This window comes from Nyctibius grandis, chromosome 25 (assembly GCF_013368605.1).
Source record: "Nyctibius grandis isolate bNycGra1 chromosome 25, bNycGra1.pri, whole genome shotgun sequence".
NCBI lineage: Eukaryota > Metazoa > Chordata > Aves > Nyctibiiformes > Nyctibiidae > Nyctibius > Nyctibius grandis.
In genome coordinates this window covers 1,502,540-1,529,998 of record NC_090682.1, presented here as the reverse complement: position 1 = coordinate 1,529,998, position 27,459 = coordinate 1,502,540, and the positions used below count along the sequence as shown (strand labels likewise).

Below are 27,459 nucleotides of genomic sequence, written 5' to 3'. Positions count from 1 at the left end.
CCAGAAGCAACGGGAGAAACCTCATCTTTGAACCATGCGATTATACTGCGGGTGGGAAATAAAAGAGCCATCTGCTACCTGCAGGTCTGGGAAAGGCAGGTCTTGGGCAATGATGGCATCTCACCCCCCGTGACATCCACCTCCCGTCTCCATGTGTACCCTGGCCGCAAACGCTTGCAGTGCCACTCGACAAGGCAGACCCAGGAGCGGTTTCCTGGTGGAAAATTGAGGCTTGGAGGGATGCAGGTTCCCACAGGCTGACACTCTGGGTACATTTGGGTGCCCGGTGATGGGAGCAGGAGCAAGAGGCTCAGAGGTACCTTTAGGATGCGATTTCTTCTAGACTTTGTGCCCAAAACCCACGTGTTTGCAGCTTGTGAAGGGTGGAGACAGCAGGACTTCGTGCTGGGTCACCAAAGGAGCATCTGCAGCGGGCCAAGACTGTGCAGAGACCCTGTAGATAGTAAAAGATGGAGAATCATCAGCAGAAGAAACCAGGCGTTACTCAAATGCACAGAAGATGCATGTTAATGAAGATACAGCTTGTTTGCTGCAGCTGGTCCAGTTATCCTTTGCAAACCTCCTTATCCTACTGCAGAGCCAAATCTAGGACCAAAAGAAAAGCCCAATTGCTTACTATTGTAAGTTTCCAATCAGAAAAAGCCACGCTGTGGTCTTATTTCCAGGGCTGTAAGCCCAGAGCATCTCCACTGAGATGAGAGGTGCACGTGCGCACCCAGGTATAAGGGCAGGGAGGAATTAATCAGCGCTGGGACATGGGCTGGCCTTAAATGTGACACTGGGCATCGCTTGGCAGTGATCCGGGCTGTGGTTTCGAAGTTGAAATCAAAGCTGTGTTTCCAGACATTAATGGCTTGTTTGTTGTCTAAGATGGTGGAAAACCAGATAAAAGCCGTAGCCCAGATGACCTGTTTGATTTCCAATAGGGCATTGCTTGTGCCGTTTCTAAATAGCCTGCATCAGAAAGACAGAGCAATTAAAAAGGCAAACTCACCCAAATTCATGGGCTGAGCTCGGGGGTGCTGGAAGGATAAAGGTCTAATTCATAGAAACATCTTTAGCCCCTTTATTTAGGATTTCTGTATATTATATATGCAGACAACCAGGAATGTAATTTTTTCCAGACTGCTTTTTGCATAAATTAGGATTGTTTGCTGTTCATCAGCTAACCCTGCCATGACCCCCACCACCCCCCGCCTCCATCCCCCTTTGCTCTGCTTAAAACCCATGCTGGCTCCCACAGGCTTCTGTGAGCGCTGCGAAGGGGGAAGGCAGGCTGGGGCATCCTTTTGGGAGAGCTGTGGAGCTGCAAGAAGGGTGGGCAGGTTAATGAAGCACCTAGAGTAAGTCGTAGGACACTGGTGAGGGTCCCCGCTCCCCTGGGTAGGTGTGCATGCCTCAACTATCCTCGGAGGAGGGATGCTCGGAGGTGGTCATGCCCTTGGGGTCGTGTAGTGCTGCATGGGAGATGTGAAGCGCTCCTTAACGCAGCCTGGGTCCGGGTGGAAACGTGCTTGGCCCCGGGAGCGTTGATAAATGAGACGCTGCTGCTTCCCCTCCCACCCACACACTTCCACTTTCACTTCACATGTGGGACCCAGCCCTACGATCCCAAGCCTGGCCATAAATAACCCCTCCATCACCAGCCAGTCATGGTGACAGCGTGTATTAAGCCTGCTGGTACAAGCATTATTTCTCCTATTTCTTCCTCATGGAGCTCTCAGTGTCCTTCACACCTCTCAGGGGATGTCACCTGTGTCCTGTTATCCAGCCTGAGCTCCCTCAATAATCAACGGAAGACACAAAAGAGAATCGGTCCAAACGTTCTCGGTGGAGCTCAGGAATGAAATATGAAAAGACACAGCTGTTCAGAAAGCCTAAGCTTTGTCACAGACAAACTTTCCTTGACCTGGAACCATGTGGAAGATAAACAGCGAGGTAAAGGACACGTTAATAACTCATTTCCACAAAACCAAGCCTCACATTTCTGCTACCGCAATTTTTCCCCCTCCTGCTCGCTCTCATAACAAGTATTTTGTAAGATACAGATATTTTTGCATTGATTTACACGTGCAATTAGGGCATCGTGCTGAAATACCTCCAGTCTCCGTTCAGCAGCCAGGCACATCAAACAACTTCCCTGCCCTACGGTTCCTCATACAGAAATACAGGATAATAATATTTTCTTTGCTGAGCCACGTAACTCACGTTTCTGGCTGGACGGTGGTATCCAGGAGGGCACAGACTTCAGCTCAGACAGCCTGAGATTATTGTAAAAACCACTGAACCCTTGTTGTCCTCTGTAGTGTGTCTGTCAGCTGAGGGAGAACAAAAAAGGTCTGTTTGATAGTGGAAAAAGGCCTGAAGAAAAAGCGAGTTTCCCAGGTTTATCAGCCAGCCATATAACCTCAACGCAATGAAATCTCTTAATTCTTACGTCATTCGCATTTTTTCTCCTCCTCACCCCCAGCACGGTGGCATTTCTGACATTGAAAAGCCGTGAGCCATGAAAGGAGAAGCCCAGCGACTTCAAAGGATGGGCTGTGTTGGGTCTGAGTCAAAGGATGAGTCAGGAAACGGTGGGGATGGAAAGCCAACCGCTCCTTTCTCCAGGCCTGGGATCACGCACGGGGACCATGAGCTGATTTATGGATGCAGCTGAGATGCCGTGCTTGGAAGTGCTGCTGAGACGTCCTCTCTCGGGGGGGAAAACAGACCTCCTGAGGTCTGCAGGACCACCTTGAGCGGAGCTAAATGGAAATCTTAGGCTCTCCCTTCGCAGCCCGTTCTCCAGATGCTGCTTCAGAGAGTCCTTAGGGGCAGAGCAGGAGCTTTGGCACCACTCAACCCTTCCCCAACGTTTTTGGAGGCACTACTTGCCAGGACTACTTTCCCCCTCTACATGACCCTAGTGAGGCCACACCTCGAGTACTGTCTACAGTTCTGGGCCCCCCGGTTCAAGAAAGACAAGAAGCTACTGGAGGGAGTCCAGCAGAGGGGTACAAAAGTGATCAGAGGACTGGAACATCTCTCTTACGTGGAGAGGCTGGGAGAGCTGGGGCTGTTCAGCTGGAGAAGAGCAGACTGAGGGGGGATCTTATCAATGCTTACAAATACCTTAGGGGCAGGTGTCAAGGGGATGGGACCAGACTCTTCCCAGTGGTGCCCAGCGACAGGACAAGAGGCAACGGGCACAAACTGAAACATGGGAAGTTCCAACTAAATATGAGGGAAAATCTTCTTTACTTTGAGGGTGACAGAGCACGGGAACAGGCTGCCCAGGGAGGGTGGGGAGTCTCCTTGTCTGGAGATACTCAAAACCCGCCTGGACGTGACCCTGTGCAACGTGCTCTGCGTGACCCTGCTTTGGCAGGGGGTTGGACTAGGTGATCTCCAGAGGTCCCTTCCAACTCCAACCAGGTTGGGATTCTGGGATTCTGTGAGGGAGGTCTCCCGAGCCCAGGACACCAAAGCCACTGCATCCTGCTCTCCAGGCAAGGCCACCTACGCTACAGAAACCAGGATCTAAAGAGAAGAGGTGGCACAATGGGACCCAACTTTCAGATTTCAGCTGGTGTCTTCAGACAAGAGCAACATCAGTAATGATAATTACAGCTTCCCCTTCGTTATCATCATAGTTTAACCATAATAAGATGCTTATTATTTTCAGAATGGGTTTTATATGACATTTTCACTGCGGTGCTAATCTTATTTTTTAAAAAAGAAGATGCAAAGGGAAGCAGTTAAACGCTCTCAGTTAATTTTCTGTATTTTTATACTGGCTTGAGAAGCAGTTGACTTCTTAAAAATATCAACATTTTTATCAACAGTTTGAATTTCACTACAGCAAGATGCAAGGAATATTTTAACAGATAAAAGAAAATAAAAATATCTTTTTTTTTTTTCCCCCTCCCATGCTAATAGTAAGTTAAGTAATAAAGAGCAAGTGATTAACTGGCTGCTGAACTCGGTTTGAAATGTGGCCAGATGTGTTCGAGCGGGAATTGTTAGTTGATAGCGTTTTTGTAAATCTGATCTTTATTTATACGCTCGCCTGGGAAAAGAGCACTTCTGAAATCTGGCTTTATAGTCCTAGATTAAACGGGTTTGGATGAGGATTTCAATGTACAGATTTGAAGAGGGTATGTGTGATGAAATCCTATCTGTTTTATTTCTGAGTGTATCAGATAGTCTAACAAAAGATCCCCCTCCTGACCAACAGAGCTAATATTTCTTGAAATGAGACAACAGGTAAATGATGACTGATTTTCCAGTTAATATTTTCATAAATTATAATTGATTTACCTTTTGATTACAGCTTTCAAGAGTTCCTGTGCATCCTTCCCCTGCATTATTAATGGTGTGAGCGCGGTGGGCACCTGAATAAAGGAGATTACAATGATAATATTGACATTGGCTTTTAGAAAAGTGATTTTTCTTTGCGTTTACAAGGCAAAATTTATAAATTTACATCTTAAGGGCTCAGACTGGCCATGTTACGGCTAGAACTTCCCTAGAGATGTTGCTTGACATCAGAGTTAGAGCTGAGTGGAAGATTTCTCACTTCCTCTTCCAGAATGAGAATGTGGACGGGACCTGGTGTTATTTTGGGTTTTATCATATATATATACACACATAAATGTATTTATAGCATGTGTATAGACTAAAAATGAAAACTCAGAGTTGAAGGAAGGAGTTTTTCTGCACGTTGTGTCACACCCAAGCCAGTCTAACCTCTTCAGACACCCACGTTATTTAAAGCCCGTTTCTGCACGGCTCTCGTGCCCCTTATAGAAGTGAGATAAACCACGTAATGAGCAAGTTTATAGCAATTAACTCAATCCAAATGAAGGAGGTCTGACTGTAGCAGCTTCTAACCCAATATAGCCTCATGTAAGTCATGTGTGGACCAGTTTTAAGCATTCAGGATGCTCTCATACACCCATATATCTCTTTTAGTGTATATCCTGGATCCATCACATCGTACTGAAGATGCTGGGTCTGAGCTCCTGCCTGACCCAAGGATGGAAAACCCCAGTTCTCCTGCTTTTGGGGACAGATGTTTCCCCTCGACTTGGACAGGGTGTGCAGCATCCTCGGGCTCCCTACAAGGAGGCAGTTAATTGGGTGTTTGTCCCTTTCCCACTGGCCAGAAGGGATGAGCTCTGTCACGCCTCTGGTTTGCTTTTGAGGCCAGCCAGCGATGGAAAGCCTCAGCACCTGGAGACCAGATGTGCACAGCTCTTGGTGGACCACTGCTGAAGCATCTGGGGCACAGGCTCTGTGTGTCATTGCCTTGAGTTTGAGGAGGGGCTGGAGGGAATGCTGCTGCAGCCTGGGCAAACCTGCCACAATATTTACAAGCTCCTTGATCTGGCTGTATCACCTTCTCCCAGGGCAAAGAGAGGCTGGGAAGGTAACCCTCCAAATCAAGACCCCCTTTCTTTGCTCCCTTGTGCTGGGGTCAACATGTAACACCAACTAAAAGCAGACAGATTGAGGTACTCAGGGCCATTTTATCAGTTCCTGCTCTGTTTTTCCAGTGTGATGTGGAGATGATGATACTTATAGATCCATAAAGGGATGTGGAAGGTTATTACATGCAGCTTCTCATCCTTAGTGGCTTATGATCCTCAAGCAGGACCAGAAGTCTGCAGGATCAGTCCTTGGAAATTAATCTGGCAGCTGCAGGGGCTGAATCTTGGTAGGTGACAGTCAGGGAAACTCAGAGCCCTCTGGCTGGGATGAATTTTGCCCAGGTGATCTGTGTTTACTCCTCAGCTCCAGGATGCAAACCATGACCCTCTCCAGTTGTAGCCACCTTCGGAATGATGCTGTTCTCATTTTCCATCCATTCTTCTAGCTGTAAAATGGTGATAAGGATTTCTTAGGTTATTGGAAAAGGGGCTGTTCCTGCTGACACCTATGTCCAGCACCTTCCAGACAGAGCCTGCGTGCCCCTAAATTTAAGGACCCTACCAGTGCACAACCCGTGAAACATCCATGAGACATCTCAGATTCAGTGAAAACACTAATAACTCCCTCAGTTAAATATTAAGGAATCATTTTTTTTTACGAGTACGAAGAAAATCCAAAACATCTGGAAAGGAAAGTACTTCTCAATGCACAATGGCTTTACGATAAATCCCACGAGCTACCCGAAATTTAACCCAACTTTTTGTTTGCGAGCTGAAGCGACTGGCTTAGGTGACTGATGTGACAGTGGTGACCCCGAAACCAGGCAACCACGTGCAAGCCGAGCGAGGGGATCTGCACGCAGCAGCCGTGGTGCTGCCTTGTGAGGAACAGCCGAAACCAGAAGCCTCTCCATTTTGCAGACACGCAGTCGATTGGACAACCATAATACAGACGTTATTAATATATAGATTACTGTATCGGAAGAAGCGTCTGCTGCAGAGCGAAGCATCCAGCCCAGGGGAAAGACATCTTGTTCACAGCTGCCAGCGGGGTTTATCCTGCAGCCTTGGGAAGAGTTGCCCAGATAAAAATTGATTGCTGGATGCATTCCACTCCTTTGGCGTTCAGACGTGACCGAGCCTTTGTACCAAAGCCCAGGAGGCTGGAAACCTTCCTGAGATGATGGGAACCCTGTAAATAATTTCCTGCGTTAAAATAAGAGCGACCCGTGCCTTACAGCTGCAAGTTCAACAGGTAACGTATGTTCGGGCCACCTGTAGCTATGTGTTCCTAAGCTAAGGCAGTGGCTAAAGTGGAGATTCGTCCTTAGGAGCTCGAGAAAATCCTCGAAGGATGTTAATAGTTTTATGTGCATAAATATTGGGGTTTTTTTGTTGTTATTTGTCACTATGTGCATTTGAGCAACCTCCTGGGCTGGGGGGGTGAAGAACAGAGGAGCCATTTATGTCTGCAAACACTAGTTTTGCACATTTGGTTTCTCTGGGAGGCATTTGGCAGCAGTAGGTGCCACAGAAGCCCTGTGCAGGTAGAAATTATCCATGTGATAGCAAATACAGTTTCAACCTGCACTTTGCAAACAGCCACTTTGCTGGGAGCATCCAAAATACCCGTTTTTGGGGCTGGGAAAGGAGGTCCCCAGGAGTTATTTCTCTCCCCAGACTGGATTTCTAGTGACAGCACTTAGATGTACACACGCTGCATTTTTTTTGTTGTGAGGATGCTGCAAACTTCCCTGAAAACCAACCACTTCTGCAAATATTCTGGCAGGCAGAACATTATGGTGTCAGTGCGTTGAGGCAGTAAGGGCTGAGTCCCATGGCTGTGTCCTCTTTTTTGCTGTTATATTATTGTTTGCTATTAGGATTTCTAGGGAAAATCACAGCAGCTGTTCCCAGCCTCCCATTTTACTCATAAATAAAATATCCCAGAACAGCACATATGTAACCCTTGGTGTTTGGGCTTTGCCCTCCTCCTGGGGCTGCTGGCAGGGGCTCAGGCAGAGTGGTTGCTCACGGAGGTGCCGTGACAGGGATCTGTGCTGGAGCTGGAGAGGATTTTCAGCCTGGAGCCCTCTCCTGGAGGAAAAGGCAGCTTTGCTGCCTGGAGGGTGAGAGCAGGAGAGGCAGGATGGGCACATCCTCCTGCATCCAGGATCTGGGGGTAGCGCTGGGGCTTCAGAGGTCCCCGGCCAGGCTGCGAGAGTTTGGGCAGGCTGACCAGGGGGATGCAGAGGTGTTTTAGGAGAGGGCAGCCCCAGGTCCTGCTCTCCTAGAGCAAAGTGGGTCATTTACACTGAGGTTTTTGGAGTGAACTGGCTGCAACCTGTGTTTCTGCTCCCCTCCCTTTTCCTCCCCAACTGGGAAAACGCTCGCCTGCCCTTCTGGTCCCAGCAGCCTTCTCCACTCCGGAGAGCCCCTGGCCTCCTTTAGCATCGTGTTAAAGGCAATCTTCGGGTGATGCAGGTTGGGACCATCCACCTTTATCAGAGGAGGGAGCTGCACTGGTGGCTCCCCTCTCTGGTCCCTTATACAAGGGAAGATTGCTTCAGCCTTTATGCTTTTAAAAGCAAGCAGCATCTACCATGGCTTTTTTTTTTGGCATACCTGGTACCAGAGGCATGTGATAAGAGGTTTTAGGGTGTGCTACCAGGCTGGATCCTTCCCAGGGCTGGGGGTAAGGCAGGCACCAGAAAGAGCCAGCAATACCCTGGGATATACAGGGGAGCAGGAAAGGCAGAGGTGCCCAGGGGACATTTGAGGAGGAAACAGCAGTTTCTGCCATTAGGCACCTCCAGGCAGAGGCAGCAGCTGAGCTGAGGTTTGGGATCCGGGCTGGATAAACCTGGTCATACTCTACGTGCCTTTTTTCAGTCGCCGTGCAAGAATAAGCTCCATATCACAGGGATTTTGTGGGGCCCGAGTAACACTTGCAAAGCACGCTGAAGCCCTCGGATCGCTTTACAGGACGCACGAGCAGCAGGGACCCAAAGGCCACCACCGCAGCCCAGCACCCCGCACCGGCAGGGGCTGGCAGGAGGCTTCGCCCCATGACCACCTCCAAGTAACATCATTTTTTTCCCCCCCCATCGGCATGACATCTGCCAGAGGTTGCTTTTTCCTGGCTGGCGGTGGCCGTCGGAGCGTGAGCGGCGTGGAGCTCGCCTTTCCCACCGCCTGGATGCGGGGCTGACCACTCCCCCTCCTTTGAATAGGCGGCCCTGCTGCAAACACTATGGTATTTCCATCCTCTCCAGCTCCAGCGCAGAGGATAACACCAGGTAGTTGGAAAGAGATCGGAGACAAGTGTGGCAAGCCGTGGAGGACATAAGCTTTTCCCCTGGTCTTTCAGCTAAGTAGTAAGTGGCGGTGGGGAGAGAGTCTCTTTAAACTCTTCGGTGGGTTGTAGGAACCTGTGTTCATTTTCAGGGCATCTAAGATTTGTTTTGCTGGTAATTTACTTTTACTCTCTCAATTTCCAGTTTCACCCAGTAATGGATTCATGTGTTTGCTAACAGTACTGCAGGATCTTACAGAAATGTCTGAGCTGATGCTTCCCTTTAAAAATCCTTTTTTTTTTTTATATAGAGCATATAAAGTTTTTATGTATGTTTAGGAGAACATTATGATTTTCCTCATCTAGGTAGAAGGCTGCGCCTTGGCATTATTACAGTGGATTAAATTTGCAGTTCCTTTTACGTTTGGAGTTGCATTTTGGTTTGATGGGGGTTTGTTTTCATTGTGAGGAAAAGGGAGAAGCAAAGTGCCTGAGGTTGGGTGCTTGCTTCCAGCCCCATGCAGGCAGACAGACAGACAAGGAGCAGACCCCCTCAGGCTGGGGCTGGTTCCTGTCTTTGCAGGGATGCTTGTAAGGGGTTTGCTGCCGCACCTCCGTGTGTTTTTGGTAGCAATGACATTCCCCAAAGGGCAGAAAGTGCCACAGGTGCCAGCATTTGCTTTTTGGAGGAATTGAAGCCCCGAGTGTGACAGCCGCAGGGATGTGCTGCCGTGCCGCTGCCATTCCTTGGGAAGGGCACAATCCTGCACCCTTCACCCAGCCAAAAACAGCCAGAGGGAGTTCTGAGTCCCCGAGGAGCACAGCCAAGGCCTTCCCCCTTCCCATTAGCCTCTAAATCATTGCTTTGCATGTGGCCACTCATTTGATATTACAGTTACCATCAACTTCCCATCCTGTGCTGTCAACTGACACCTTTGGGGGCTGTGGGCTGGGTCCAGAGCAGTTTCCTGCTTACAGGCTCTTCACGCTGCCTCTAATGCGGCTGTTTTTTTAAGCTTTCCCCTGCCTGTCATGTAAATGATTTTCTGACAAGCCAGAATTTTCAGGCTACCCACACATTTTCACCTTGGGCAGCAGGGAACGGCACCGCTTGCCCAGAGGCTGGGAGTTTTGTTGCATCCTGCTGTGCATTTTGTGCATTGGGATTTCGCCGCTGAGCTTTGGGGGTACCAAGTGCACCTCCAAACCAGAAAACACCCCAGTGCTCTTTTCCTCTTTATACATCTGGCAAGTTGAGGCACAGAGAAATGAAAGGTAACCTAACTTTCTAAAGCAGTTTGGATGAAGAAAGGTGCTTAGTGGGATTTTCAAAGCACCAGCAGATCTGGGCAGGCTGGTCCCAAGCGTCCCGCCATGGGTCATACAGGGCATTTGGAGCAAATCACAGACTTATAGCTAGGCCTTCAATCCCTAACCAAGACCCCTTTGCCACGGGGCAGACTGGGATCTCTGAGATGGGGAATGCATGTTCCTTGCAGGGCCAAATCCTCCCCTGGTGCAGGGGATCCCTCACTGAACTGCGGGAAACTCATCCAGTTCTTTCTCCTTTTGCTTTGTCCCAGCTGAGGGCCCGTGACATTATGCTGTAAGTCTGTTATTTCACAGAGGGAAATTAATGAGTAAAACAACAGATGACTTAATTAACCTCCCCCCACCCATTCACATCTTCCTGCAACTGCACGTAGCTGCTGCGATCCAAGAGAGAGCAGCATGATTCAACAGCAACAGCCTCTGTGGTTTAGTATCCCACCTAAACCCCTCTCCTTGCCACGACCTGCGCTGTCAGCTTGCTATAGATTCGGTCGTGCTGTTGATGGTGGCATTATTTTCGCTTAATTATAAAATAGAAGCTGAGTAATGGATGAATGAGCAGGGTAAAGGAGAAGTCTAAAGCAGAAAGCAGTTTACTACTAAGCACAGAGAACAAGGGCTTGTGGGAGCATGTGTATATGAGACTGGTCCAAACCTTAACTGTCCTGGCATCGTATTGCCACCACTGTCATCCATCCCAGCTAGAGTTTGTCCAGCGAAATGGGAAGGATCTCAAGGTACCATCATATCTCCTTCAGCTACTGAGAAAAGAAAGAGCACAGCATTAAAGCAGGACGTGATGTGCTGACAGGCAGACCCCCTGTTAGCCGCATCGTTCCCAGAAACAGCGCAGACAACCTTCTTACGGCAACGCTAATCCAACTGCAATCGCTGCCGGGTAGTTAAGATCGGGGCTCAGGGGCTCGGGTACTCAGCCTCTCACCCTCACTTTCTCCGTGTGACCTCAGCCAAGTCATTTAATCTCTTAGAGTATTTACCGAGGGTGCAGAAGGGCAATTGCTATATTGCTCTATTTACCATAGCATCATTATTTACTGCCCCTACCCGGCTTCCCTTCAGTAAATCAGGTATTATCTTTGAGAACGCTGCAATGTTTTAAAATAACAACAAATGTGGGACCCCCTGATATGAAATGGAGAGAGGAGGTGGCCGATCTGTTAAAAAGTACAGTTTGTAAACAGGCAGCAAGAGAAACATGCTCATTTCTATTGCTCTTAACCCTGCATTAGGGATGCTCCTTTTATTTTAAGCTGGTGCCAGGGTTTGATGAATTGAATGAGGTTTTTAACATGCCAACAGATCAACAAACACTCTTTCCCCTGAGAACTGAATTGGCAGGCGGTCTGGAAAGTGCCGGGATTTCAAGGGTTAAAGCCTTGCGGAAGAATGTCATTTCCACGAGCTATTTTCTCCACCCCCTCAAAGATGATAAATTATTCCTTGATGCAAAAATAAAATGGCTATCACTAAGCAGCGTTGGGTCAGCGAGCTGCCAGCGCAGCAGCCCATGGAGGATGGTCGTGTTGAAGGTGCTGCTTCTCGTTTTTAAAGCCTTCATTCACATTCTTGAAGTCAGAACTATTTTGATGGGGTTGCTGATGCTGCCTCATCATCCTGGCTTCCCAACTAACCCCATGGAAAGGGCATCTTGTTGGTTTATTGGGATGGAGAAATGCACCCCAATACTGTTTTGCAGCTGTCCCAGTTGTGCCACCATTCAGTGACACCTTCACTGGGTCAGCAGCCTGGCGCTGAGGGATGTGGGATGGGCAGAAGCTGAAGTTTCCTACAACTTGGAAATTGGGGAGCAATCTCAGGCAGAGGATTTTACAAGAGACAGGAGAGACCCGTGCACAGAGCACTAAACTGGGAGACAGAAATGGGAGCTGCTGGTCTTGACTCTGCCACAGAAAATCACTGTGATCTCACTCTGCTTCCCTTCCCCATCGTTAAAACACCATAATACTTAGACATTATATGGGAATGTTTCAAAGGGTCTTCATATATCCAATAGACAAAGTTTGCTTTGTTTTAATATACATTTTTAACTCCTTCCTAACTTCTGCATGGGTGTGTGTGTTAATTGTGAGGACAAACAGCTTTTCCCTTTTTAAACTAAGTTTGGTAATCTGTTTAAAAATAAAATCTCTTGTAAAAGAGGAGGGATGGATGTTGAAATGAAATTAAAATTTTAATTTAGTTTAGAAATGACCCCAGAGTCTAATAGCTTTGGCTGGTACTTGATCAAGTCCCAAAATAAATGCTGTTTCTCCCACACATGTTTTCACAATAAGACAGGAATAATAAGAGCAAACAATAAGACTGAAGTCAAGCTGTTAAGTCATTAAGGATTTTACCAAATGGCTCTGATTCCCCTCTATTTATTAACAGCTCTCAGCAAGCTGTGGATCTTGATTATCTTGGTGTAAATCTGCAGTGATTTCCTTAATAGCAGCCAAGTTACCTGCCACGAAGAGCTCTGTCATTGCATTTAGTTCAGCTGCAAGCTCCTGAGCACTCATTAAAACTATCTAATGGTGTCCAAGGGGAGGAGAGGAACTATTTAGGCTCTTATTAGAGGAAGCTAAAGAGAAGACAAATATCGCTTAAACATCAGGGAAACTTGCTGACAGTGAGAGATGTATTGGGCTGTGAAGTAGTTTCCTATGGGAAGTGGTGGAAGTTCTGTTTAAATTAGCCTGGACAAAGCACCCCAGAGCTCCCTTGCTGCTGTCCTCTTGCCTCCCATCACTGGCCTCGCGTACCCCTTTTTCCAGAGCGTGATTATTTTGTGCACGGAATCTGCTCACCTGCCTCTTTTCTAGCACGGCTTGTCTTCCAGGTCCTCTTTGCAGCCTAAAGCCTGTCGTTTAATTGTTGTCACCCACAAAACCTGCATCAGGTTGGGGGGACTGATTTAACTTGCGTTTAAGTTGGACTTGTCTTGAACAGACAGGGATGGGGGTGCAAACGGTTGATGATGTTTGTGTTGTATTTCTGACCCCCGCTTGTGCTTGTAGGGGAAGAGAAACCAAAAAGCAAACTGTCCTTGCTATAAATCTATTGGAGCCACTGTCTAGAGATGATAATTCCCCTTTTCCAGTCCAGGGCTCGGGAGGAGGTTGCTGACGTTGCTTTACAGCTCTGGCATTCTTATTGATATTCTTTATTGCATGAAGCCTTGTCCTGGGTGTCAGGATGGGTTTAGTGCTTCTCCTGTGACCGAAGCACATGCTGCTTCGAGCATCGACGTGTGGTACTTTGCTGGAAGGTTCAGCTGGCAACGGCATCCTGAGAAAGATGCAAACGACATTCAGCGAGGCATGAAAGCAGTTCTCGAGAACCGGTGCAACTTAGGTGTCTTGATCAAAGGAAAAAAAAAAAACCCTAAACCAAACCCCAACTGCCTATTGCACAAGCTGCAAAGCAGGAAAAAAAGCTGCTCGTGGGGACTGCTGTTTTAACTGCTATTTTAACGCTGTAACGCCTCGCTCTCGGACACGTGTGTGTCATTGAAATAGGTGAATCAGCCTGGAGGTTTCTCTGTCTCCATTTTGCGGTGTCTTGTCTTGCTTTGGTGCAGTTTGGCAGCATTAGTCTTTAGAGCGAGAGGGAGATCGGTCCATGCTTACGTGAGGTGGTTTCCACTTGTTTAAGGTTAGGATGAGGGGACAGATGTCACGGACTGGGACTGAGCGCCTTACCCTTCATTAGCTGAGCTGCAGAGATGGGCTCCGTGCACCTTCTTTGTTTTACCCAGCTTCAGGCTGACCCTGCTGCAACGAGATTTAAGCAAAGGTGTTTTAACACCCAGTTAGAGCAGGCTGGTGCGCACAGATGCTGAGATTAGTTAAGACTTCTCAGCCGCAGTAACTCGCGATGTGTGTGTGTTTTTGGGTTGCTCTGAGCACAAAGGGAAACAGGCTTGTCTTTCTTTCACCACATCGGTATTTTTCAGTTTTGTGAATTAAAAAGAGAAGTTTAAAAAAAAAATGATACTGGTCGTAGAGCAAAAGTTAGTAATAACAAGCAGGAAATGATGATAATAATTTAATACGCGTACACATGCAGGTGTTTCACATTTGGCCATTAGTCACAGAGCGCGGTGGGAGACGCTCTCTGGAGTCCCTGTTGCTGAAGTGGTGAGTGAGGCACAGCTGAGGCAGGCTCTGCCCTTTGCCTGGATCTTTGCTAACTGCTGGCTGCCCCTCCCCAGCAGTGGCGAAGCCCCCCGGGCCCCTGAGCAGGGAAGGAGTGGAGGGGAGGCTGGTTCCCAGTGCCTCCAGGAGCTATTTGTAGGTGCAGTGGAGAAGCGGAGGGTGAGGGTAACGGGGTTGCGCTGGCTCTGTCTAGAAGACGACTCGGACCAGTGTTTGCACGTGCAGTCGTTACGGTTGGTAGCGCAGGAGGTCTGCAGAAATCAAAAGGGAGATATTTCAGAGGAGCCGGAGCTGCTGTGTCCTCAGAGAGGTTAAAGCAGTGGCAGCTCTTCCGTCTCGCAGGCTGTGCTGTGTACCAGCACGATGAAAATAGCCATTCCCCTTGGCTCCGAGTCACATCCCGCCCCAGCGAGCCCTTTTGAGGCCAGGCTACTCCCCCTTTACTCTTTCCTCCCAACACCTTTAAGTCATATTCCCCAAAACACAGTAAGTGCATTTGCCCTGTGTTTTCCACTGTGCATTTAGAGGAGAGGGGGAAAAACATCTACATATTTGAAAACAGAGCCAGATGGCAGCTCCTTCACCTCAGCGACACAAATGGGCTAATTGATGATTAAAATCACATCTAATGAGCAGAACGGGTAGAAGGACTTGCTCAGAGGAGTACATCCCATGCTAGGAATGACATGTGAAGCGGTGACATGCTCCTGTGGGCTGAGATGGTTGTTTAGTGCACTGCAAATTACTCAGGTATATAAGTCTCAGCAGTGCAAGGGAGAGCTTTAGCAAGGGGAATGTAAGTTAATGCGGGAAAACAGAAGATATCTTTTGAAAACAGAGGAGTTCTTTGTGAAACAGATTGTTTTTCACGGAACTTTTACAGGAAAGGTGTTGATCTCAACAAACTGGCTTTTTTTTCTTTTCTCAAAAGAAAAAAATTGGCAACAATCTCCCACCGATTCTACAGCAAAGGAAATATGATCTCATCTTCCCTCAGAGTAGCTCCATCAGCTTCCAGGTGATAATTCATTCACCATTGTCAGGCTCTCATCGGTTTACACTAACGGATCCGTGTGTTTGCATTGTTGGTACAACACGTCTAAGCACAATATCTGCTATTAATACAGATTTTTTTCCTCTTAACTTTTCCAGCTTAAACTCATTAAGAGGATAGTCTGGTCCTTAGCTTTATATGGCTGTGAGGAAACCCAGGTTTAGCTAGCGCTCTCAATCTTTATGCTTTCTGCAGCAGGGCATCTAATGTCCGTCTCCCTTTCTGCAGGCACCTCTGAGATGATGAGTTACTATATGGACACAACCATTGGCAACGCAGCCCCTTATCCTTTGGCTCGCCCTGGAGTGATGGTAAGAAAGGAGTTTGGGTTATTTTTCTATCCATAGCAGTGGATTTTCTCTTTGGTTGCTGTGACTTTGCCAAGCCACTCACTGACATGGCTTGGTGTCGACCGCTAAATCATTCCAAGGTTTCACGTAGTTCAGGGCAGCGTCCGAATGCTGAGTGTTTACCCAGAGCTTATCTGAAACCCCTCGAGCTTGCAAACCTCAGCTGGAAATAGGATCGCTGCATCGGATTTCCTGCGCTTGTGTTCGGAGGAGGATTGTTAGGGTAACCATTGTCCCCGTGCCTCCGCTCCCCATGCTGACCTTCACCTGCTGTGGATGAATGCAGTGGGATCAGCACAAAGCAGATCAGGCTTTGGAAAATGTTCGGTTGGGTTGGATGGAGTTTTTGGACAACTTTGGTGCTCCCTCTCCCAAGCCAGCTCCTTTCTGTCTGTGCAGCTGATGGGTGGTTATGTATAATATATGTTAGAGTGTGATCCTGGGCGTGCCTGTGCCGACTGCTAGCAGCCATGGGACAGGTTTGACAGTGCTTATTTAGAGAAATCAGACCTTTATTTAGAGAAATCACATTAACAGACGATTGTCCAAAAAATGCTGGTCGGTGTTAAACATCCTAGGCAAGGTCAGATGAAAGCTGTAACTCTGAGCTGAGACACCAGGCTGCACAGAAGACTTGCTAGAAAGCAAAATTTTCACCAAATTAGGAAGAAAAGACCACTCTGACACATGAAGTATTTCTAACACAGCTCGATATTTTTCCTTTAAATGGTTCCAAGCATGCATTTGGCTCTGAAATATTGATTGGAAATGAAGTAAAACTATTTCCCTGCAGGGAAATAATATTAATAATAAAAACCGAAAACATCCTGGATTTATTTATATGTATGTATATGTTGTTATTCTCTTATATGGAGATATACACGTATACGTACCGTATATATATTATATGGTATATATGTATATACACATATATATATGGTAAATATGTATATAAGGTATCTAAATATATATACACACTATATATACACACATTTATAAATATATATATGTATAAAATAAGTGTGTATAAAATAAAACGAAAATTATAGCCTGGGATTATTTCCATACACCTCTATATGCTTGTATTTATAATACATGTATTTTCTTTATAAAATATATTAAAAATATATATTCTTTATAAATATATTTATATATTTATTTATAAAATATATAACTTTATATGCAATAAAAATAAATGTGTAATATATGACATTTATAACCTAGGATTACATACATGTGGGTATATACATGCCTATATCACACATATAACCAATACCAATATGTTATACACATATGATGTATTATGTGCAAGCATATAATAATACAGTATATTATGTAATATATATGTAATAATGCATAAGTTTATATAAATATACACGTGTGCATATACTTCATGTGTGTATACCACATGTATGTATGCATACGCATATATGTCCATGGACATATAAATACAACTAACATAAATAATGCAAATATAAACATAAATATAAACATAATAGTCACAAATAATATCAACATAAATAAGAATATGCACATAAATATGACAGCTTACCCCAGCTCCTGCCAGCGTGGGGCCGGGCTCCCCCATAGTGCCAGGGCTGCCACCCGGGCAGGGCCGTGGCCTCTCCACTCCCTCACAGTCCCCCACATTTTTTGGGGGGCCATGGGCCCTCCTCCGTCACACTGCCAAAAAATAAGGGATCTTGCTGGCAGGGTGAAAAGTTTCCCCTCTCATGGAGGGTGTCCTCCCCACAGCCGGCCCTGAGGGCAGCCCCCTCCCCGCCGCCATCTTGCTGAGCGCAGCCTCACTAGGCCTTAATTTTTTTACGTCATGTTTTTTTAAAAAAGGGCCTTTTTGGCCTCGTCATGACACTCCTCAGCCAGGTGAGTTTGAATTACATTATTTCTCCTGAGCAAACCCTGATGTCTCGGGGCTTTGTGCCTGAATTTGGGGGAGGAAAGGTGCGCTGCCACCATGCACAGGGCAGCCATTGTGGGGGCTCACTCCCCTGACGCTTTCCCCTCTCCTGCTCCCAGAAGCAAGGTGCCACCGGCCCCTGCGAGGATCCCTGGGTGACCTGCGGCTTTCAGGCTGCCTGCTGCCAGCCCAGGACGTGCTGCCCGCTCTGGGACGAGCCTGCCACGCAAGAAGTGCCCACCGGCCTGGAGCACTACAGCACGGGTAGGACACCATTTTGGGGGTGGGTTTGCAAACTGGGATGGCGCCTTTCCCCTCTGTGCTGTGGGGCTTGGCAGCGTGTTCAGGTGAAAAGACGAGCCTTAAAGGCCCACCATGCTCTTGTTTGTTGTCCAGTGTATCCCCCTTGTCTCCTTCCTCCTATATTTGCTTTCTGCCCCAGTCCTTAGTTTATTGGGGTGTCTTGCTCTTAATGCAGCCATAGGGCACCTACCACATCATCACTGTGTTGGTACCTGCCTTGCTGGCCCTCAAGGGTCTCCCTTGGTGGAGATAAAGCAGATAAAAACCTTAAACCTGCTTTGTTTAACTGTTCTCCTCTCAAAATGATGCTGAAGGATGGGAGCTTCCTTCTTCCCTGTCATGGTGTATGTGCCCAGCTGGGAGAACCCCTCTCCTCTTTTGGGGAGTGATTTTGATGCTCTGTATGTACCTGATTTACATTTAGAAACTGGAGCCTTGGTTACTGCTCCCTGGGGTCCTGACAGACATGGGGGTCTCTGGGAGATGATGCTGGTTGCATCTTCAATATTTCCAACTTTTCGCATAGTGTTTGCAGGACTGATGTCCTCACCGGTGGCTTTGGAAAGGCAATGTGGCCTCCATGGAGGGTTGCAAGGAGCTGGGACTTCTGAGTTTTAATTCCACTGTGGTAGTAATTTTGGGTCTGTCGCCTTTGTAGCTCATCTCTTTGCTCCTTGGGAGGGTGGTGGCATGGTCTTCAGGTAACCATAACTGGAGATGTGTGGTCACGCTGTGCTGTCAGGGCTGTGTGGTTGCAATGTGCTGTACAGCTCAAGCAATTCACTGACTTGGACTAGATGATCATCTTCTCTAATGCATTCATAATTTGAAAGTCGTTACAAAATCGCCGGTGACTAATTCTTGCCCTGCGTGTCTCGTTCAGACTGTGACTCTTAGAGCTGAGCTTGCAGGTTGGGCTGCTGCTTGTATAACCAACCGGCAGCGCAGATGTTGGATGGGCAGCTGGTCCTCCTGCCTGCGGGACGGGTGATGAGGCATCAGCAACAGTTGTGCTGTGGCAGAGGAGAGGGCTCAGGTACGCCGTGGCACAGGCCAACCGCAGGAATCAAGCGAAAGAGCTCAAGTTGCACGAATGTGACCTTTGCGAAGGGCCAATATGAAGTTTATGTTTCACTTAAGTCCCACATAAGCTTATCATGAAGCGCTTAAATCCCATGTAAGCTTTTGCATGGCATGTGCTGGTCTTCTGTGACTTGTTCCCGGCTCGTTAGTTATGCACATTGGCCCCTTGGGAGGGCAAAAGCCCTGATGTTTAGAGACTTTTTGCAGCTAAAGAGTTCCGCAGAACCAGTGACTGTTGCGGTCAGATGTACAGTTTGAAATCTCTTCTTGGCAAATATTCAGGCATTTTGATTTTTTTTTCTCCTTTGGTGAGCAGTTGTGTGTGTACAGGAGATGGACGCAGAGCGCTGTGCCTGTGGCTGGAGCAAAACTCTGCTGCCTATTCCCAGCCGTTCTTATTTCAGCTATTTGCTCAACTCCTGTGGGTGACCTCTCTCAGCATGATGTCAACTCTGCTCTGATGAAATCTGCCCTTGCAGCATTTGGATTTACTCAAACATTTTGCAAATCTGTGCCTGGAAAGTTTTCTTTGCTTTTTTTTTTTTCCTTACCCTCTCCCCTTTTCTGTGAAAGTGCTCTCTCCAGGGACCAACATATCTGCAACCCAGATCTTCATTACCCCATGCTGGGTCTGTGAAATTTCTTGCTGCAGAGACTGGAGCCTGGTTCAATCCTCAGCGAAGGCAGTAAAAAAAAAAAGCTGCTGTCGTCTCCAATAGGTTTTGATCAAACTTTCGGTACATTGGGATGGGTAGGACAGGCCTCTGATTCTCTTGCAATACCTAAGAATTACTTTTCAGTTCTTCCTGTTGCAATGCAAAGGTACTCTTTCTCTGATTGTTTTTTTAAATACTGCTGTTTCTTCAGTCTAGAGCAGTTTCTAATTTTAAATGAGAGGAAACTCTTATTTGTATATACCGCTAGGAACAGTCTTTCATTTCTCCTTTGTGTTTCGGGTGCACATGAAAACCATTTGTCATCTATTCTTCTGGTGTACTAGAGGCTATTTTGGTTTTCATGGTCTTGATGTTGGTGAAAGAAACAAGTCAACAAGGAAAATGCAAGTGTGAATATATCCTCTTGCAATAGAAACCCACAACATTTCTAAAAGTTTTAGAGCTGCTTGCGTTTAGAGGAGATATTTTGCCTTTGAAGCCTGTATGAGTTTGTTTACATTGTGCTTGAAGCCCGATTAGATTATTCAGTGATATGGATAAAGGAAAGCCTGATGTGGATTTAGCTTGTTGATAAAGACAAGAAAAGGGGGTGGTGTTTTTTGGGTTTTCTGTTTAAAAAGCAAAAAATTCAGAAATGGTATAGAGCGAGTTTTATTTGTTAGCTTGCTACCACAGGCTGCAGTGCATGTGTTGGGACTATTATTGCCCAGAAAATCAACCCAAATTGGGTTCACAGCAAGCAAAGGGCACATCCCAAAGGTGGTAAGAAATAACTAACAAGAAGGGAGCTGCTGCCTGCTTATGAAAAGTAGCTCTGCTCCTTGGACAGGTAGGAATAGGAGCATAGAGGCCATTGCACCTTAGCTAAACCCAAGATTAAGGGTGCCACACGTCTGCTCGAAGCGGCAGAGCTGCTGAAAGGATGCTGAAAGCCACGCTTAGCACTGTATGTTTAATTCAAAAGGTAATAGTATCCTAATATTACCCTCTGGTAATATTTTTGGGCTGAGGCAAGGTTACACACAAAACTGGAGTGAAGGAAAAGACTTGCTAGCGGTATAATTTCAGCACATAGTCCTGTCTACGCTCCCTTTTTGAGCCAAGGCCACTTTGACAACCCCTTCCACTCTGAACGAGTTTGTTTTCCTTAGTGATAGGGGAGATAAAACTGTTGTTAATGGCAAGCAAGGGATGAAACGACTCTGGCTGAAGAAGTTTCTACAGACTGTTGTTGTGCTGAATTAGCACGCTCAGACTGAAGGTTCTCCCAGCCTTTTGGACACTACAGGAGCATTCAGGGGAGTGATGTTGCTTTCACTGAGGCAAATGAGATTGGCTTTGGGATTTGTAAGGTAAGAAATGAAATGAAAGCCTTTTCTAGAGGAGAAATCAGAGCTGCAGGTTTGACTGTTCTTCCCAGGCCGATGAAAGCAATCCTGTTGATTTCGGTCAGGCTTCTTGCACTGAGACACTGTCACAAATAAAAGGTGTCACCTTAGGCTCATCCCCAACACCCAGCATGGTTCAGGCTGGTGCTGCGGGAGGGCACGGTGCAGACACCAGCCTTACCCAGTCTGTGGCTGATGCTGTCTGGCCGCATTAGCTTGGTGCCACCTCTCAGCCCAGAATATTTTGGGTTTATTAGCTTTGGGGGTGGTATGTACCTAATGCAGCAAACCTGCATCCAACCTCCTGGTGCTTCATGGGTGTCGGGTCCCCGCAGCCTGATCCATAGTGGTGCAGTGCTGGGTTTGGCAGGAAAGCAAAGCCCTTGTAGCTGGAGCAACACATTGCAGCGTGCCACATTGCCCCATGCCCACGCAGACAAAAGAGGGATGCCCTCCCTTTGCCCCCACCCTGCTAACTCTGGCTGTGATCTTCCTCCGAGCCCAGCTCTCAGCTCAGCCTGGACTGCAAGCAGGAGTCCCATGGGGACCGCCTGCATCCGTGGAGAACTCTCTCTGCTTTTCCCCACGTTGCCCCTTCCTTCACCGCGAGACCTGCTCTTTCCCTGGTGGAGATCCCTGGAGGAAAGCTCTTTCTGTGAGTGGTTTCTGGGCCATCTTCCAGGCCCATGCTCAGAGGAAGGGGGCTTGGGGAGGAGGAGAGAGGGGGGGGAAGGTGAAAGCTGACCAGGCTCAGCCCGATGGCTTCTCCAGCTGCAGCACATTTTCCGAGCGAAGCTTTTTTTTTAAAAAAAAAAAATCTGCATTTTTTTTCATGTCCTTTTATCCTATTTTTAACTGTGGCCTCCTTCCTTTTCTCAGCCTCCTCCAACACTTCCCCCCTCCCCTGCGCTGCTGCCGCCTCCCCCGCACGCTCTCCGCAGAGATGAATGGGCGTCTTTTCACAGGGCATGCACATCTGCTTGCGCCTGAGACCTAGCAGGACTTCTCAGGCAGCTCTCCTGGACTGGCCAGTCCATCCTCTCCCTCCTTAATAAACGAGGAGTGGGCAAGGGAGGACGTGGAGGAAGGTGAAGGGAAACAGAACAGAGGGAGAAAAAAAGGGGTGAGCCACCACAGGGAGGGATGAGCAAGAGCCGAGGTGATGGATGCTAATTCATTTCAAGGCTCAACAAAAGCCACGCACAAAATACTGCCTCTGCCCAACCTGCTGCCGGTGGTTCCCCCAATCCACAGCCCTCCCTGGCCATTCGCTCCGGCCCCGAGGGATGAATGAGCCCTTTCTGCTGGGCTCTGTTGTCATCCTCTGGCCCTCTCGTGCGCCTTGGGGTTTGGTGCTGTTTATAGCCTGGTTGGAATGGGTTTTTCTTTGACCCTTTTTCTTCCTGGCAGTCTTTGGGTGTTTCATTGGCTCCAGTTAAAGGCATGTCACACCTACCATTCTTGGGCACTCTGTGTTTGTTGAAGGACATGCATAATTTTCTCCATTAAGAGCACTTACTCCAATGTGTTGGTGGAGAGAAAAGATCCCTCTATGCCTTGTGAATGAATTGCAGAGCCGTGGGCTGCCTGTGGTGTCTTATTTTGCAAGGGCCCTGTGAAGGATGCTGAGCAGTTACTGGTTTGCTCTTCAGTGGGAGCTGGACTCAGTGTCTGGTTTGTGTGGATCGCTGTTGTTTCGCAGGTGAGGAAAACACATGCAGGCGACCCTGTGACACCTAGTGATGCTCCCTCTGCATCCCCACTGCAACCTGCTGCAAGGCACCACTTGGAGAGGTTTATTTGCACTGAATGCAACAGAATGACAAAAATCCAGGGCTTTCACTTTTCCATTTTTTTCCTGCCTGACTCTGGAAAAATCCCTGTCTCGCCTCTCAAAGACAAAACCCAAGGGAGCTCCCTGCCTGTTGGGTCACCACCAGAGAACGAGCGCTGAGCTCTTTTCCCACTTGAGCTGCAGACTGGTGTCAGCTGGGGATCAGCTGCCGCGCAGGGAGGAACCGTGTATCTGAACAGGGCATTTGTCTCCTGGATGAGGCTGGGTGAAAACGGGAAGGTTGTTGCTTGGTTTTTGGGTGACGCCTGCAGATTTGCTGAGCGCCTCCAATATAACAGAGGGACGGGAGCTCAGCAAGAGGCAAAACTTTAGCATGCTGCACCAGGACCTTCACGAAAATGAGCAGCAGCACTGGCAGCTTCAGTGTACCGTGAGGAAGGAAGACTCGATGTAGAGTCAAGGAGGAAAGGGACTAAGCAACAGGCTACCCAGGGCTTCCATGATGCTTTGAGGAGGACTGCAGAAGACGTCTTGTTTTGGGTTGGTCTTGGAGTAGGACTGATCCCTCTGTAGGGAAGGAGTGAGGTGGATGTACCTGTTTCTTTTTCCAGAGGAGAAGGCTATCCTGCGCCATCAAACACTTGCTTCAGGCAGGCCACGCAAAGCACAGCTGCTTTTTTTTTGAGCTTTCCCAAACTCCTTTGCCTACAGACCCACGAGCACTTGCCTCTGGGGATACTGGGCAGCAGAGCACCCTCCCTAGAAGGTTTGGGTTGCACGTGGACAGCCCTTCTTGTAGCAGCACCTAGGTGGGCTTTGCTGTGCTGGCATGGAGTAAGGAGGGCAGTGTAAGTGAAGCCAGCTACTATTTTCTCTCTGGATGGACAGGGCTGGCTGGGTGATGCCAGGAGAGCTATGTGCATAGAGGGGGACGTGGGGAGCACGGGGAGCTGGGACCCTGAAAACAGCCTGCTTCTTTCAGCTCCTGGCAGCGTGAAGCACCTCTCTCTCCCTCCAGATGTTCGCTATGTTTATAGCTGCTGAAGCAAGAGACTGAACTCTCTCATTAATACGTTTCTCTCTCCCTTTCTCTCTCTCTCTCTCTCACACACATTGAAGCCAGAAGTCTCAGCTCAGAGGTTGCAGCTGGAAAGGAGCTGGGGGTGAGGGGTGGGAGAAAGAAGGGAGGTGTATGCAAGCCTCCCATCCCATTCAACTCCCCCTCTCCACTTTCCTCCCCCCGAATCCTCCCAAAATACACATGCCCCGAAAAAAGAAAAACACTAGCAGATTTTTTATTTCAGAAAGTAAACACTTAGGCCATGGGGGTCTGGAGGTTATGGGAAAAGAGGAAACCATTGGGCTAATCAGGCCGGGACACACTTCCCTTGCTGAAATAAACCAGAAATCATTGCATTACTGGGCGCCGCCGCGGTTAACCCTGGTGCTGCCAACACAGCTGAGCGCTGAGCCCGGAGCCTGCCCACACATTTCCCCCCCCCGATCCCTGGTTTTTAGCCAGGGCGAAGCGCCGGTGCGGAAGGGGAGCCAGCGCTCTGCAGCAGCTCTTTGGCATGCCGGCCCGTTGGGAATGAGCCGTTGGGAATGTTGTAGTAGGAAATGAAAGCTTTTTTTTTTCTATGGTTTATGAGCCATCCTATAGAATTTCATCGTTATTCTTGCCTGAGAATTCTGCCTGACGGTTGCAAACCTCTACAGAGAGGAAATCTTTCTCTGCTTGAATCAGCGAGATTTGGGGGTAATTTCTGCAGAGCTTCGAACGGTTTTCAGAAAGCTCTTTTTTTCATCCTTGCTAGGTTTGCACTAGGTATATAAATGATGAGGTTACTGATTATTTGGTTGCAAACCCTTCGAGGAGGAATCCTTCCCTCTGTCTTTTACTCCTGTGTTTGTAGAGTAACCAGCACATGGGATCTGGCTGTAAGATGGAGGACCCTTGATGCTCCTGCAGGACAAAGAATAACTGTAGTCCAGGTGTAAGTGAGCTAATGGGCCCTTTGTACCGGCTTTACAAGGAGATCTCAATTTACCCTCTCTATTCCCAGCCTTGGACTTCCCCTGGCTCCTTTCACAGTCTTGAGTTGCAGACTATAAATGGATGCTCCTACCAGGTCTCACACATTTGGAGGCCGCTGCAGCTACCTGCGTTTCAGAAAGGCTGGATCTCTAAGCATCAATGCTTATTCCTGTAAATGAATATTAGAGATTGTCTGTTACTGCGAGCCTGGGCCTGTTGGAGCAGAGCTCCTTGCTGCCGTCGCTGAGTCACTTTACATCCTACCAGGCTGAGATTTTCAGAGAAGCCCGGATGGGTTTTGCACCCAGCTCCTTGTTGCATCCAGGCTGCTCTGGAAACCCCAAATCTTAGCACGATGCCCACGCTGACGTGGTCTGTGATGGAGTTTGTGATGCAGCACCTTAAGCCAGTGCTCTCCCGCAAGCCTTCCCTCTGCTAGCAGGGGAACACGACTGAAAGGAAAAGCCACCACGGAGCACTTTGTAGCCAAGGGAAAGTGATCTTTCCATTGACACCACCGAAGAAGGTTTTACCTCATCTGTTACCGTGTAAGCGCTGGCGGTGAAAGGTGCCGTCACCGGTTCCTTGAGCCATCAGCCCAGCTCTTGCAACATTCCCACCAGAAGGCAAAGCCCCAGATAGCGCACGAAAGGGGAGCTGCAGACCTGCCCCGTCGCTCCCTGCTATCTCAAGAATGCATTTGAACAGTAGCTGTTTCTGCAGCCTCTGGAGGTCGAGGCTTCAGATGGAAATCAAGCTCTATGGAGATAGTCCCACAGGGCAAATTTCAGAATTTTTGGAGTTGGTGTTCAGCTCAGATAAGCCCTTGAGAGCTCAGATACTTTATCTGAACCTTATCTGAGCTATTTGCATCACTTCAGTCTGAGAAACCAGGCTGTCAGACATTTGAGGAGGGGGGCAAGTTGTATGAGGATGGTCTGTTTTATTTTTTTAATTGTTATTTCTAACACACAGACACCTCCAGGAGGATTGGACTGTCCTGTGCCCCATGCAAGGAGCTTATATGCAGGCTGGAGAGATGAAAAGCAGGAAGGAGAAATACTATGCTCAGGGCCATACAAGAGTAAGGACAGGATTAGGACGAATATTCCTTGAAAGCCCTGTAAGCCATTGCATCTCTCTGCTCTCTTTCTAAAACTGAATAGAAACCCACTCAAGCTGCCCCTACTGTTAATTGTGGATGGAAATGATTCCTCCTTTTCAGAGCAGACCCAGGTCTCAGCTTTCTCAAATGTGGTGTGCTTTCTGCACCTTGTTCACTAGACCCTGTTTTGTGCACGTGAAGTTTCTCACTTTGTCTGGAGCTCCTGGGGGGGAAATATGGGGTCCATGCTCTCTTGCTGCTCTCCTAGCATCTCTCCTCTTCATTCCTGCTCTGCAGAAATCAACTGTTTGACTGAAAGAACCCTGCAGTGCCTGATCTGTATAATGCAATATCCTCCTCTCAGATGGTAGGGTGGTTACGTTCACCTGAGCTCTCTGTCCTGGTGGCTCTTCCCCAGTATCCATTGTCTTTTTATAGAGGAAGGGTTCTCAGGGATAAGGACAGCAGATTTAGGAGATCAGGCTGAGATCTTACAGCTGGGATTTGGAAAACCTTGGCTACATCACTCAACAGAAAGTCTTTAGGCATCTAAACCCCACTGACTTGGAGTGAGATGCCTAAGTCATTCAGAAGGCTGCCTGTGAGCTACTGCGTAGCAGTTTCTCACGTTGAAGATGCAGATGATTAATTCATTACACATTTTATTGTGATGCTTAATTCATTGAGGTCAGGCAGTGGCTGGAAGCCCCTGGAGAATGGTGTTGTACAAGTGCTTGTTATTGTAAAAAAAAAAAAATAGACGTCTTAAGTGACACCAAGCTGCTAGCGTGGTTGAGCCCTTGAGGCTGCTGAACACGTGCTGAAGTTTACACAGCCCACCGGATAGACCTTCCCCTGTGAGGTTTTGTATCAATAGGCTTTGAAAAAGTTGCAGCAGGTCAATTGTTGGCTGTTTCACAATAGATGAAATACAGTTTCTCTCTCTGCAGCTGGTTCCCGGGAAGGAAGGCTGCCTCTCTGGCAACAAGCAGGGCTAACGAGGTTGTGTGTGCACGTCGGGAGGATGGTTTCTCTGCAGAAGAGCTATGGGAGACTTGCAGCGGGAGGCTTGCTGGCCTCCAAATGACTCGAGTGAGGTGTGGGAAAAGCTTGAGACGGAGGGTGGAATTTGCACGTGGGCTTATTTTCAGTGTTAGGCTTACGAAAGATTCTCAGCCAGCGTGAGCGGCGCAGGTCCATCCTTTGGGAGCTCCTTTGGAGACCTCTGATCCCCTCTTAGAGGCTGGACTCCTCTTTCGGTGTTGTTTCTTTCCCCACAACGCTGCAAGGGCAGATTAGGGTTCAAGGCCAGGATCTAGCCTTGAAACCCCTGAAGCCTGCGGTGAGCCTGCGGGAAAACAGGGTTGGCTTCAACCCACTCAGTGGGAATGCTGCCATCGACTTCGGCACGGAGCAGTGAAGGGGCACACGCACCAAAAAGCAATATAATAAAGTTCACGACAGGACTTCCCTTCCTGGAAAGGGAAACAAGGCCGCTGATA

The 27,459-nt window shown here is 47.9% G+C and overlaps 1 protein-coding gene across 1 annotated transcript in view; it reads left to right on the top strand.

Annotated features, from left to right (window-relative positions):
- The first annotated feature begins 8,739 nt into the window (after window positions 1-8,739).
- Window positions 8,740-27,459, top strand: part of ETS1 (ETS proto-oncogene 1, transcription factor) — a 77,137-nt gene continuing 58,417 nt past the window's right edge. Inside the window, exons 1-3 of the mRNA XM_068418287.1 lie at window positions 8,740-8,815; window positions 15,529-15,611; window positions 17,688-17,832. Coding sequence (XP_068274388.1) covers window positions 15,540-15,611; window positions 17,688-17,832 — 217 coding nt within the window. The 5' untranslated portion in view covers window positions 8,740-8,815; window positions 15,529-15,539. The remainder of the gene's footprint in view (window positions 8,816-15,528; window positions 15,612-17,687; window positions 17,833-27,459) is intronic.